Raw genomic sequence first — 14,483 nt, 5'->3', positions numbered from 1 at the left:
AATACAAGAACAAAGAGAAACAAAACAAAACATAATGATCATAATCATAATAAATAACATGTTCAAAAAGGAGCAGGAAGAAGCATTAGCTTATTTAATGCCCCTTTTCCACTATTTAGTAACTCATAATCATCACTTTCCCCCTTCTGTTTGCCCCCTATCCTGACATAAATCCTGCCTTACAATTTTTTACATGTATATGCCAGAGGTGTGGACTCGAGTCACATGACTTGGACTCGAGTCAGACTCCAGTCATTAATTTTATGACTTTAGACTTGACTTGAAAAAATGTTCTAAGACTTGTGACTTGACTTGGACTTTTACACCAATGACTTGGGACTTGAATTGGACTTGAACCGGTTTACTTGAAAAGACTTGATATTTTACCCCAAATATAAAATTTAACATGCATATTATATAGAGATTGAAAATGTGACGTCATTCACGGGTAGAACCGCAAAGGATTCTGGGAACTCGTGGCAAGCGGTACTAGCGCACGCAGGCTTTCAATTAAAATCAGTTATACAGCGATAAAAAGAAACACAAAAATGTCAAGAAGCCGTTGTATTATTAACTGCAATAGCCGGTCGCATGACAGCCACGGGAAGCCGACGGGTAAAGAGATCGGTTGTTTTCGGATTACGTCGTTGAAGAGAAATTGTTCAAGCCATGTTTCCGAAGTAACAAAGACGCGACGGATGGCCTGGATTGCAGCCATTCAAAGATCAAATATAACGTCCCAGAACCCTCCAGCTCACAGGTTAGTCTGCTCCAAGCATTTACACAAAGGTCAGTCTGCTGTTGTAGTTAATGCGTCATTTTTCTTAACATAATTGGTGATATAGGTTACAAGCAAGTCTGGCGCTGAACAGAAATTGTCGCGCTATGCTCCTTTATTTATTGTGTTTATTGTGCATAAATAGTGAATTGTCCTGACACAATATTGCGTTTCGCTTCTGTTATTATGGTACATTGACAAAAACATATACTTTTATTCACAGGATAAAACAGGTTTTTTGTATCACTAATTGCCCAGTACGATTACAGCATACAATATTATTGTCACTGCTACATTTCTGTGATGGGTACCAGAAATTATTTCCACTACTACCCATCCCACTACTACCCACTACTACTACTACCCATCCGTCGGTAAACTGTACCTGGGCTTGTTGCAGTGACCTGAAGTTACTAAACTTCATGATCGTATGCGCTCACTCCAAGAACCGTATGATTATAAATATGCATATAAATATGCTAAGATGAGATAGCTGACTTCATCTAACTAGCAAATGTTGTCCAGGCTACGTTGGTGATACAGTTTTTTTTAATGTGTATGATATTTTTGTCATGCGATTTTAAAGCTGGTCCTACAACCGCATCCAAGAATAACATGCAGCTTATCTCAGAACTGTCGGTGAAAATTATTCTTGGAGCTAGGTTTAATTGAGCTGCATTTTAAAGAGGTGCAATTTCACAATTTGTGTATATTTTCTAAGTTCACTATTTTGTCATGTGTTGAGAAAAACACAGATTTTAAAATTACATGGTCTAATATTTACATTTAGCATAACTGCAACATTATTTTTTCGTTTTTTTTTTTTAAAGACTCGAAAGGACTTGAAATTCAAAGTTTCAGACTTGTGACTTGACTCGGACTTTTACACCAGTGACTTGAGACTCGACTCTGACTTGCCTGACATTACTTGAGACTTGACTTGAGACTTGAGGATAAAGACTTGAGACTTACTTGAGACTTGCAAAACAATGACTTGGTCCCACCTCTGGTACATGCAACGAGATATGGATATTTACAGATAGGTGTGACCAACAGGGGGCGCAGGTTGACGACATATAACAATCGGAAAGGCATATATTGATTTTGTTTAGCATTTGGGGGATTTTGATACACAAAGTAACCGACAAACATTGTTCAGGTGTTACTATCACAGTGTTATTACATATTATGATACGCAAATATGTCATTCACAACAGCGTTACTATGGCGAGCCACATAGGTGTTGACAAATGTACGCAGATACCGCATAACCTTTATTTATAGTATACCTATTTACACAAAATAAAACGCATTTAAAGAAATATTATTACTGTGGCGTGCTTACGCTGCTCACGCGTGCATTTCCCTCCGAGAAAAAAAACAGAGTCACCATGATTTGATCGCTGTGAATAAAGTGTCCGCCACATAAATACGCACAGAATTAGAGAAATGAGCCTGCGATCGAAGCACTCGTAAAAGTTTGACATAGTAAACTTGCCTCCGGTGGGTTACTCGAAACTCTTCTCGTCACCCTCCCCGCTGACGTTTACGTACGCAGCCGTGGCGTGCCTGCAAGCCAAATAACATGGAGTCCTCTCCCTGGCATCTCCAAGGGATCCCTGCAAAACACCCGAGCGCCGATTAAAAAGAGCAAGTTCCTCCATGGGAGCAGTCAAAGCTTCTTGCCAGCATCGTCGCGGTGCGTAAAGCTTCAGCTCCGTCCTCAAAGTATGACGAACGGTGCTTAAAGAGGCAGCCTTTCCCTGCGATCCGCAAACCAGGCCGATTTCAGTGAGTATTTGCACTAAAAAAACCCCTAAAAAAACCTGCAGTTTATGGGCGTCTGGGTTTCAAAGGCAACGTGCACGGATGCGTTGCTGTTCCAAATCACCTGACAGCGACCGGATCGATAAGAGCCACGTCCTCTGAAGCGACAGAGGCCAACCCGTGGGACACCTTGATGTGCCCGGGCATTTTCCTGTCTTTTTTTTTCTAGAGGGGCAGCAGTGAGGACAAGGGCCTGAATATAAAGGCCACTTATTTATGTAACCATTCGAGCGCTCCGTTTCATTCTTTAAAACCAGACATATTGTGAAAATAGGTCAGACAGTCCGAAAGCTGCAGCTGCCAAATTTTTTTTAAAGAGAAAATACACAAGACAGCTGAACCACGACAGATTCTCCAGATTAAGCCATTAAATGAGGCTGATACATGGTGTGTTTTATGCTGGTTTAAAAATCATTCTCCGTGCAATTAGCTCCAGGAAAGTTTTCCATCACGGAAAAACTTCAGTGCGAGTTCATGTGTGAATGTTTTCCAGAAGGAGAGGAGGCTGCACGATGTAGGCAGGCTGTTTACTAGTGGGACTCCATACTGTTCTCTGGGGGGTGGGGGGGACCATGGAGCCAGAAGGGGAACCCCTAACCCCAGGGACCAGCTATGGGCCCGCACCCATCGACTCAGCACAAAACCCCGTCACCCCAACTTTCCTCAACAGCACCTTAGAGGTAAGGCATCAATGTGTATATATATATATATATATATATATATATATATATATATATATATATATATGTGTGTGGTCATAAGTGCTGCCATTTTCACCCCCATCAACAATAAATTCTTTGTTTATTGTTACTACTTTCTAGTCTTCATGTTCTCCAAATCTGAGAGATGGCCTGATATCTGCCAAATGCTTGTGGGGCCTCACTGGGGAGGAGCGCTCCAAGCAGAGTGAGGGCCCCCAGTCCAGTGCAAACCAAGGGAGGAGCGCACAGAGGAGATTCAAATCCTCAGCCTTTCCTTCCTCCTTAAGCTGGGACTCTGACTCTGAGAAGGAAACACTAGATGGTAACACACCTGTTGCACGCATGTAAAGACAACGGTAGCAATGCATTCTGCTGGAAAGCTAAACTAGTACTGTGCCTATGTGCCTATCATTGTTGTCCCCTTATTGTTTTAAATGTTTTTCCAGTGTGCTGTAGTCAGAAGTCTTTCAGTTTGCTCTCTCTGTAATCTGCCCAGCACTTTCTTTAACTGTGGATTTTACCTGTGAAGCTGTGAAGTGATGTTTCTGTGGTTGTTTGTTTTGTGCGCTGTCGTGCGTCAGAGGAGGAGCTACAGAACTTTTCTAACCCTCACGGTCTGGCTGCTCACAGTCCAGGATCTCCTTCTTCTGGACTAAGGTGAGGAGGAGGTGGTGTAGGACGAAGGGTGATGAAATTTGACTTTAATGAATACCCACGTAGAAAAGAAATATAATATTCTAAAAAGTCCCATTAATTTCAAGAGATATATATTTAGTCATGAAAGGTGCTCCTTTAACATTTTTTATTTACAGCACAATGTTTACATGAGTCATATTTAGCTTTTAATAAATATCTTAAGAATTTACAGAGAAAAGGGGCAACTTTCATGAATAAGTAGTTATCCTTTAAAGAACTATAATATATCACTCATGGTTTTTTCTTTTCTATAAGGGTATGCAGCAAAGACTTTAGCAATACTGAGGTCATAAGGCAAAGTGGGCCTGGATACCAGTTACTTACATTAACTCATTGCTTACTGAGTGAGTGGGAACATTTGAAAAAAACACTGGTTCAACATTAGCAACACTCTTTAGCTGAGAGGTGGCTCAAAGTTATCGAGAGCAGCTGTTAGCTTAGCATAAAAGCACAAACGTTTAAAAGCCAAGCTCAGTTTATGGCTAACTTTAGTCTGTATAAAGATAAAGGTGCTTTTGTGTTTTATTGCATTATTTGTGGGAACGTACTGAGTGCAATATGAGTTATTCAGATGGCTGCACCTCCCTGAGCCTCTGCAGGACATTTCTTCCGGTTAAAAGGGAGTTTTTCCTTCCAAAGTTTGTCCTTCACAAGTGTTTGCTCAATGGCGGTTATCTGTTTGTTGGTGTTTTCTGTATTATTATAGGGTTTTAACTTTACAATAATAAGTGCCTTGCAGTAACTGTTGTTGCGATTTGGAGCTATATAAACAAAACTGAACTGAATTTATTTGAATTTGAACAGATGCTATAAGCTAACTACCAGTGTTGCCAACTTAGCAACTTTGTCGCTATTTTTAGCGAGTTTTCAGACCCCCTTAGCGACTTTTTTTCTAAAAAGCGACTAGCGACAAATCTGGCGACTTTTTCTGGAGACTTATTTATGACGATTTTTTGACTTGAAAACGCGTATCGCTCTTACTCTCAACAAGCAGCGGGTGCTGCCGTGGGCACCTCGCCCATGCCAAAGGGCTCACAGGCGGAGGATAGTCCTCCCCCAGCTGCTATCAGGGCAGAAGATGTTCACATCTATGCGTCCAAACTGCAAATGAATCGCGCATGAGTGAAGCCGCTGCTCCCACACTGACTGTAACGCAGTCGGTTCTTATTTTACTGTTATGCTGTTTTGTGGATCATAAAGTTTATAACTACTTATAAACACACACACACACAGAAAGTAACTCCACCAGAGTGCCAATTTCGGGTCACTTTTGCCAGTCCAAGCCCGGATAAAGGATCAGGATTGGAATTGTGACATTAAAAAACAATAATTGCTAAAAGAAATTTAATTTGTAATTCCAAATAAATTCTAAATGCATTTAGGGCATTTTTTACTCACTTTATGTCTCTTCCACGATGATATTTCTCTCTCCAACAACGTAGGTTACAATGACATAAGCATGACCTATTGTGCAAATTAGGCGATGAAGTCATTTAGCGACTTCTAGCGACTTTTAGGACAGCCAATGGCGATTTTCCTTACTGAGGAGTTGACAACACTGCTAACTACAGCCCTGAGAGTCAGCTTGGATAATAAACAAGACGATGGTTTGCTTTTAATTTCACTGGAAGATTTATTTGCAGGCTAGTTTGCAGCTTTTACATAGAGCAGTGTTCATATTTTGAAAACCCAGCTCATCCCTGAATTGTCAACAAATGCCTTTAGCTAGCTAAAAATAATAAATTTTAGCTCCCTGTATCTAGTTAGCTGTCAAAAGGCTTCTGTTACCTATTACCTAAGTGAGTTATTATTGCTGGGTAAAGCACTTACAGCTTTCCTAACAATCAACATTTCCTAATAAGACAAGTGCTCAAACTTGTCAACATTCTTAAATTACAGCAATATAGTTTAGAGTTTAGTACTTGACGTAGCAAGAAAATATATACTGTAAAAGTTAGTATACCTTCTCAAACAGGCACCATAAAGCATTTGAAAAACATAGGTCTCGGTTTCCACCTTTGAGAAAAAAAGAAACAATGATGGAAACTGAAGGCCTACAACAGTCTTATGTTAAAATGGGCCTTTCCTTCTATGTACCCCTTATAAGACAAGTTAGTTACTTATATATAGTTGGGTCCATAATCTTTAAGTGCAGAGCTTTAATTCAAGTTGTTTAACAAAAATTTTGAATGGACTTTCTAGGAATTACTGTTATTTTTTAAACATGTTTTTTCCCATTTTCAGAGCCACAGAAGCAGTTGGACATACTTACACTTAAATAAATATTAGACACGTTACCAATTTTCTAAGTAAAGATATTTCTAAATGTGCTGTTGACATGAAATTCTCATCAGATGTCAGTAACAACTCATTCAGTCCACACATGCAAAGAAATCAAACCATAGATGTCCATAAATTAAGTGATGTTTAATAATGAGAAATGACATAGGGAAAAATATTGAAGAAAGGGAGGTTCAAAAGGGCATGGGAAGTCATAGCAGCTGAAATCTATCAGTAATCAGAAAGCAGTCCTGCCACTTAGTGCAAATGAATATCAGCTGGTTCAGACTCAAATGATGGCCTATAAAAGATGTCTCATTATCAAGGTGTCACATTAGAAACATATTATGATGAGTAAAACCACTGAGCTCTCTCAAGACCTTTGCAACCTTATTGTTGCAAAACATATTGATGGCATTGGTTACAGAAGAATTTCTAAACTAGTGAAGGTTCCAGTGAAAATGAAAAGTCATGCACGCCATATGCAAGACTCCATTGCTGAAGAAAACTCATAATGAAGCGGGTCTAAAGTTTGCTGAACTTTAGACCCGCTTTAGACAAGCCTGTGAAAAACTGGGAGAATGTAGACTGGTTAGATGAGCTCAAAGTTGAGCTGTTTGGAGGCCAAAAGGCACTGCATACCAAGAGTAAAGCTTGGAGGTGGGAACATCAGTGTGGGGCTGTTTTTAGCATACAGCACTGGCATGCTTCATATAATTGAAGGAAAGATGAATGGAAACATGTCCAGGGACATTCTTGATAAAAAAAAAAAATCTGCTGCCACCTATACCAGGATGATGATGATGATGAAATGAGGGTGGATGTTTCAACAGGACAATGATGCAAAACACACAGCATAGGATACTCCGAGTTGCTTTCAGAGAAAGAAAATAAAGCTGCTAGAATCACCCAGCCAATCGTATGACCTGAATCCAATTAAAGATGTGTGGAAAGAACTAAAGCTCAGGGTTCAAAGAATGGACCCACAGAAGTTTCAGGATGTGAACACTGTGTGGAAGAATGGGCCAAAATCACACCTGAGCATAGTTTCTCCACACAGGAGGAGTTTTCACACTGTCATCACCAACAAAGGCTTTTGTATCACATCGTTTCTAGACATCTATAGTCTGATTTCTTTGCATGTGTGGAAAATTTCATGTCAATAGCACCTTTAGAAATATATTTACTTAAAAAATTGGTGACGTGTTCAATACTTATTTTACTCGCTGCAAATATAAAGACTTAAGAGTCTTTATATTTGCAGATTCTCTAGATTCTCAACAAATACTAGATGAGATCCTTTGCAGTAGGTGACTGGACCACATAGACATATCAACATGTGTTTCCTTGAAATGCTTGCTAGGCCTTTACTGCAGGCTCCTTTAGGTAATACTTGTTTGTGGGTGTCTGCATTCAGCTTTGTATTAAATAACTGAAAACTGTTCTCCTGCATTGAGATTAAGTAACTGGATATTTAAGAATATCCTTATTCCTTTGTCTTGAGAAACTCTGAGTTTCAATTACCCTGAGTAATTATCCATTAACACAGTAAAGTGCAGTTCCATTAGTTTTGCAGGATGTATTTGAATCTGAGTATAGGCCTGTACACTAAACATATTTATTTTTTCTAATCTATATTTCTAATCTTTTTTATTTTTTATTTTAACCTTGTAAACCCTCTGTGTTTCCGTTCATGAAGGCGTCTCTTGATTGTAGACTTTGACAATGATACGTCTATCTCTTTGAGTGTTCTTAACTTGGAAAGGAATTCTGCAATCATCCAATTTAGCTTTCTTCTGTGGCCTTTCAAGCCTTTTGGCGATGTGAAGTTGGCCATTGAAATCATTCATTTTAAGCATGTACCAAACTGTTTACTTGCCCCCTCCTTTCTTCTAACTTTCTAATATGTTTATTTTGATCTTTCAGCCAAACGATGGCCCGCCTCACTTGCAACATCTATTTGGGCTTCATTTTCAGAGTTCTAGTGAACGGATACTAAATGCAAGTTGAATACTTGGAATTGGCTCTAGATAGATCTACTTGTTTTGTCAAGGAATAACAAAGGAACAGGCCTCACCTGGCCATGTATGGTCCAATTACTTTTGCACCTGACTGTAAATCCTAAGCAGTCAATGCAATTTTTTTTAAACCTCTCAAGTTAAAGTTGGAAGTTTGCACTTTAGTAACTTTTTGATTGTTTGATTTAAAATCCACTGTGGTGATGTAAAGAGGCAAAATTAAATCTAATTAGACCTAACTGTATGTTATGAACTTGCATGTTCAACTTTTACATTTAGCTCACAGGAATCTATCAAAGAATCATCTTACCTGATTCTTTGAAAGATAGCATATTAGTGTATTTCCTAAAGTGCTGAACACACTACTGTCTTTACTAAAACGTATTCCAGTTATAGTTATATAATGGACTTAATGTGTTGACTCTCAGCTTTCATTTGTGTGTCAAATTCAATGAAGAGTTTCAGCTCCTTAATGCAGGTCACCCTCTTTTTAAAGGGGACCAAAAGTAATGGGACGATTGACTCAAAGGTTATTTCACGGACAGATGTGGGCAATTCTTTCTTTATATCATTATAAATTAAGCCGATAAAAGGCCTGGAGTTCATTTGAGGTGTGTTGGTTGCATTTTGGAAGATATTTCCATGAACAGACAACATTTGGTCAAAGGAGTTGCCCATGTAGGTGAAACACGCCATCGTTAAGCTGGGAAAACAGAAAAAAACCTATCCAAGAAATTGCTATAATATTAGGAGTGGCAAAATCTACAGTTTGGTACATCCTGAGAAAGAAAGAAAGCACTGGTGAACTCAGCAATGCAAAACGACCTGGACATCCATGGACGATAACAGTGGTGGATGATTGCCAACCGAGTGAACAACACTCTCCAGGAGTTAGGCGTATCGATATCCAAGTCTACCATAAAGATAAGACTGCATGAAAGTAAATACAGAGGGTTTACTGCAAGGTGCAAGACCTCAAGAACAGAAAGGCTAGATTGGACTTTGCTAAAAAAAAAAAAAAAAACATCTAAAAAAAAAGCCAGCACAGTTCTGGAAAAACATTCTTTGGCAGATGAAACCAAGACCAACCTCTACAAGAATGATGTCAAGAAAAGGCGTGGAGCAGCTCATGAACCAAAGGACAACGCATCATCTGTAAAGCACAGGGGAGGCAGTGTGATGGTTTGGGCGTGCATGGCTGCCAGTGGCACTGAGACACTAGTGTTTATCGATAATGTGACACAGGGCAGAAGCAGCTGAATGAACTCTGAAGTGTTCAGAGATGTACAGTCTGCTCAAATCTAGCTAAATACAGTTGCGCTGGCTTTCGTAATAGAGATGGACAATGACCCAAAACATACAGCCAAAGCACCCCAGGAGTTTATTAAACCAAAGAAGTGGATTATTCTTGAATGGCCAAGCAAGTCACCTGATCTTAACCCAATTGAGCATGCATTTCACTTGTTGAAGACTTTGCAGAGAAAGGCCCACAAACAAACAAACAAACAAACAAACAAACAAACAAACAAACAAACAAACAAACAAACAAACAAACAAACAAACAAACAAACAAACAAACAAACAAACAAACAAACAGCAACTGAAAGTAAAGGCCTGGCAAAAAAAAGGGTTCCCTCATTAAAAGGAAGAAACCCAGCATCTGGTGATGTCCAAGAGTTTAAGACTTCAGACTGTTATTGCCAGCAAAGGGTTTTCAACCAGGTATTAGAAATGAACATTTTATCTTCAGTTATTTAATTATAATGAAATAACTATGATAATAATAATAATATTTATTTTTGTCCAATTACTTTCGATCCCCTGAAATGAAGGGGTTGTGTTAAAAATGCTTGTAGTTCCTCACATTTTTATGCAGTCTTTTCTTTTAACCCACTAAATTAAAGCTGAAAGTCTGTACTTCAGCTGCATCTGAGTTATTTCATTTAAAATCATTGTGGTAGTGTGCAGAACCAAAATTAGAAAAAACTTGTCTCTTACCAAATTTTTATGGGCCTAACATTCCCAGCATTTCCATGTTTATAATTACACATCCCTTAGTTAGCTAAAACCCACGAAATTCCCTGAAAAGATGGGGGACTCGACCTCAGTGGTGGCAATGGGCCTGAGAATAAGAAATATGAGGCCAAACATGATTTCTGATTTTTTCCTGAATACAGGCAGATACTTTTCTTAAATTTATTACGAATATAATGTAATAAATTCTTTTTCTGATGGCATCCAGACTTGATAGTGAAGATGACCAAGTACCTGATAAAATGCAACACTTCCATAGTAAGACTGGCATGTCTACACCCGCTGAGGGGCACAGTGATAACAATGAGAGCACAAAGACAGAGGAGCCAAATACATCCCAGCCTGGCCAAACAGAATGTAAGTACCATACTGAATAAACTTAGTCTGCCTGCACACTCGATAGCTTTGTTTTTAAAATCTTTTCTTTCACTGAGAATTCTCCTGCTTTCTTTGCAGTAGCAGACAGCAAATTCTGGAATGTATCTGAGGGAGCTGAGCCATTCCTGTCTAAAGTAAAACCAAAGGAAGGTTGCCAAATGGAGGAGGAGGAGGAGGTGGTGCTGGACAACGGGGAGGGAGAAAAAAAGCCCAAGGGAAAGGAAACCAAGGAGCCTGAGAGAGATGTGTACACCTTCCCCGGAGACTCAGACCAAGAGAGTCCCCCTCCTGCCCCCTGGGCTCATTGCACATTCATTCAGCGGTGCAGAAAAAAGAGGGTCTTGCTCAGGCCCTTCTCAGGACTTGGCACCTTAAAGCGTACGTTGCCTGAGACTGCCAAATTGGCAAGACCTAGTCCTCAAAAATCTGAAACAGTACAGCTAAATCGAGGTGGAGGGGTTTATGACTTTGAGGAGGTCAGCTTTGGAGAGGGAGGGGTGGAACCCATAAAGTTCAGAGACAGAGGTGGGAGAAGAGACAAAGAAGGAGAAGAAAGTGGAGCGGAGACAGATAAAGAGATTTTCACGTGTGTCGAGTGTAGCATTTATTTTAAAAAGCAGGTCCACCTGCAAGAACACATGATTGAGCACAATCAGAGTGGCGCAGGGGGTGTCAGGCGGTTAGGAAAGGGCAGCCGCTTTCGGTGCACTGAGTGTGGATGGAACCTGCCAAATCGACTTGCACTTGCTGACCACCATAGAAGGCACGAAGAGTCACGACTGAAGATCCTGGAAGAAATTGAGAAACTGAATGAAAATGGGAAAGCAAAAGAATTTCAGACACTGGACAGCAAGGTGTTGAAAAATAGAAGCATAGACCCGACAGTTATAGAAAATACTGGCCCAGGCTCAATACTAAGCAAGGTGGTAGACCCAGACACGGTCAAATCTCCACCTCTATCGCCAGTGTCAACACTGGATATAGACCCAGGAGTCCTTGACCTAAATACACCCCTGCCAAATTCAGTTCGAACTCCAACTCAGACCCGAGCTCTCTCTGCCTACCGTCGCCGCTTTATCTGTACCAAGTGTAACTTCAGCACAAGAACATCCCAAGCACTAGCTAATCACTCCAAGACCCACACCAGGAAAAAGCCCACTCTCCAGTCAGATTCTTCTTCCTCTGGCTCACCACTGAGTTTGGCATCTACTTCCCTGACCTGTGGTCACTGTGGCTTCCTGACCTCAAGTGAATCCATACTGAGGGAACACCAGGCACTCGTTCATCCAGGAGAGATCGACGAGTCTGGACAGCGTTTAAAGGCTAGTATGGGAGCAAGAATTTTTAAACCCAACCTAGACCCTGAGTTCGTCTCTGAATCCGGATCTCAGCATGACGCAACTCAAGGCAAAAGCCAGCGAGCAGTTACTGCTTCTGATGACAGCAGAACACCAGACGGCACTACAGCTCGGCCTGTGAGACAGGTGGTCTGTAACAGGAGATTCAGCACAAGAGGCAAACCTTGGACTGATCTGGCCAAGCTTGACACCACTGGGGATGGTGAAAAGCTGCCTGAGAGTGAAGAGGAAGAGCAGGACCAAGATCAGAAGTCAGAGTTTAAGACAGAGCTGTGTCGGGAAGAGGAAAGCTCATCAGTGGCAGTCAGGCCTCAGACTAGAGCACAATCCAACATGGGTGAGACTAAATAAGAACTCAATTGTTAATTTCAGAGTAATAGTTTACCCTTGATTGATAGAAATGACAAAAAATTAGCTAATTATTATTATTATTATTTTTTTATTCAGATTTCTGGATGCGCATGCACTGCCTGCTGTTTGAGTTAGATTTCGTGATAATTTTAATCAAAAGTTCATTTTCTTTCCTTGATAGATGATGGCTCATCGCTGCAGAGTGCTCCATTACCGCTCCCCACCAAGAAGAGCGAAAAGGACGATGACAAGAAGGAAGCGGAAAAAGACGGGAAGGTTTTCTTTCTGAGGAGGAGCACCAGGGTCGCTGCCGCTCCTGTAGAAATTGACAGCGACGACGACGAAGACATTGACGAGGAACGCGTGCGACGTTTCCTGTCAGAGGGCGTCCTGGATGAAGACAAAGACGAGATTGATGAGGACACAGAGGCGCTGAAGAGCGTGGAGAGGAAATGCCCCTACTGCCCCGATCGATTTCATAATGGAATTGGGCTTGCCAATCACGTGAGAGGCCACCTGAACCGTGTGGGCGTCAGCTACAACGTGCGTCACTTCATATCCCCGGAGGAAGTCAACGCGATTGAGAAGAAGTTTTCTTATCAGAAGAAGAAAAAAAAAGGTCAGCACCCTGTCGCATGTGTTTCTTAGACTATGTAGATGTCTTTGCAGATTTGGAACCCTGTCTTTTTATTGTGTTTGGAGTAAAACATCTTTACAATGAAGACTCTGATGTAGGCTATCATATCTCACTTTAATACCCTTTTTTTACATTATACAAGGTTTTACATTTTTTTCATATTTGTCTCCGTGTTTAATTTTTTGTTGATGTGATGAACACTTTGAGAAATGTATATTGAATTTCTATAATATAACTGGTAAGTGGTTTATAACCTACCGGCTAGTTCTCTGGCTTAAACCATGTCCACATATTTATGGCTATTTTTGTAGCTGATGTTCGCAGATGTTCATGTAGCTAATCTGATAAATTTACATGTCAGCCACTCGTAACCTTGCTTCAACTGTTCACCTCAAAACTGAGAGAAGTTAAAACTTAGAGGCCCAAGTTTTCATAACCCTAACCCAACTCTAACCCTGTATGAACATTTTTTGTGTGTTAGTTTTCTTTGTTCTGGGATTGCCAAGACTCGGAAGAACAATTCAATAATTGGCTAGTGTTAGGGTCATCATCACCAATGATGACTTAAACCTCCGAAAGTTAACCTGCATGTCTCTTCCCGTGTTTTCTTTGTTTACGGTTTTTGGATTAGTTCAAGTTCAAATTCAAGTTTATTTATAAAGCACTTTTAAAACAACATCTGTTGACCAAAGTATTGTACAATAAAAATAGTCAAGGCAAAAGACATAAAATAGGATAAAGGTAGAAGGGAATAGAATTATAGAATGATGATAAATAAAAACAATAGTAACAGGCTCATACTGATTTAAAAATGAGTCTTTAGATGGGTTTTAAAAGTATCCAGTGTTGTGGAGGTCCTGATATGCAGAGGCAAAGTGTTCCACAATTTAGGCACAGTCACCACAAATGCCTGGTCTTCTCTGTGTTTTAATCTGGACCTCGGGACGACTAGGAACATTTGGTCCGCAGACTTCAAAGATCTCGCAGGTGTATACCAGGTTAGTAGATCAGAATTACATTTTAATAAATGCAATCCGACTTTCACTTTTTATAGAGACTCTTTACCTTCATATTCTGCTTATTAACAAGCAGAAAGCAGACGCCAGAAAGTTTAATCTTTGATCTGCATATTCATATCCAGATATCTGTTCCTACAGATAAGTCCAACAATAACCCAACAGTTGGTGGAGGCATGAGAGATTTCACTTGAGACCACCCAGATAGGGGTGCTAAAGGAAAGTTCAGTACACTAATGAATAGAATTCATCTCTTGAGAGCCATGATTATTCAAAGTTTCATGGCAGTTATTTTTGTGGTTGGCTTGACCAAAGTGGTAACTCAGCAAATGACCAACAGACCAACACACCAGCATTGTGGTGTGTGGGTTTTTAAAAGGAAAAGTTGTTCCATCAATTTGTGGGGGTC

The 14,483-nt window shown here is 40.2% G+C and overlaps 1 protein-coding gene across 5 annotated transcripts in view; it reads left to right on the top strand.

Annotated features, from left to right (window-relative positions):
• Nucleotides 1–2,344: 2,344 nt before the first annotated feature.
• The window catches only part of wizb (WIZ zinc finger b), a 29,099-nt gene continuing 16,960 nt past the window's right edge, over nt 2,345–14,483 (top strand). For 4 of the 5 annotated variants that reach the window (XM_085403167.1, XM_085403168.1, XM_085403164.1 and 1 more), the window contains exons 1-7: nt 2,345–2,569; nt 3,099–3,285; nt 3,427–3,628; nt 3,888–3,963; nt 10,543–10,691; nt 10,791–12,407; nt 12,603–13,040. In XM_085403167.1, coding sequence (XP_085259293.1) covers nt 3,178–3,285; nt 3,427–3,628; nt 3,888–3,963; nt 10,543–10,691; nt 10,791–12,407; nt 12,603–13,040 — 2,590 coding nt within the window. In that variant the 5' untranslated portion in view covers nt 2,345–2,569; nt 3,099–3,177. The remainder of the gene's footprint in view (nt 2,570–3,098; nt 3,286–3,426; nt 3,629–3,887; nt 3,964–10,542; nt 10,692–10,790; nt 12,408–12,602; nt 13,041–14,483) is intronic. The other variant, XM_085403165.1, reaches the window with a different exon arrangement.

Source organism: Rhamphochromis longiceps, linkage group LG4 (assembly GCF_057381845.1).
Source record: "Rhamphochromis longiceps isolate RC_006_pf linkage group LG4, R_longiceps_female_GT1.1, whole genome shotgun sequence".
Lineage (NCBI taxonomy): Eukaryota > Metazoa > Chordata > Actinopteri > Cichliformes > Cichlidae > Rhamphochromis > Rhamphochromis longiceps.
This window is presented reverse-complemented; position numbering and strand designations above follow the sequence as displayed.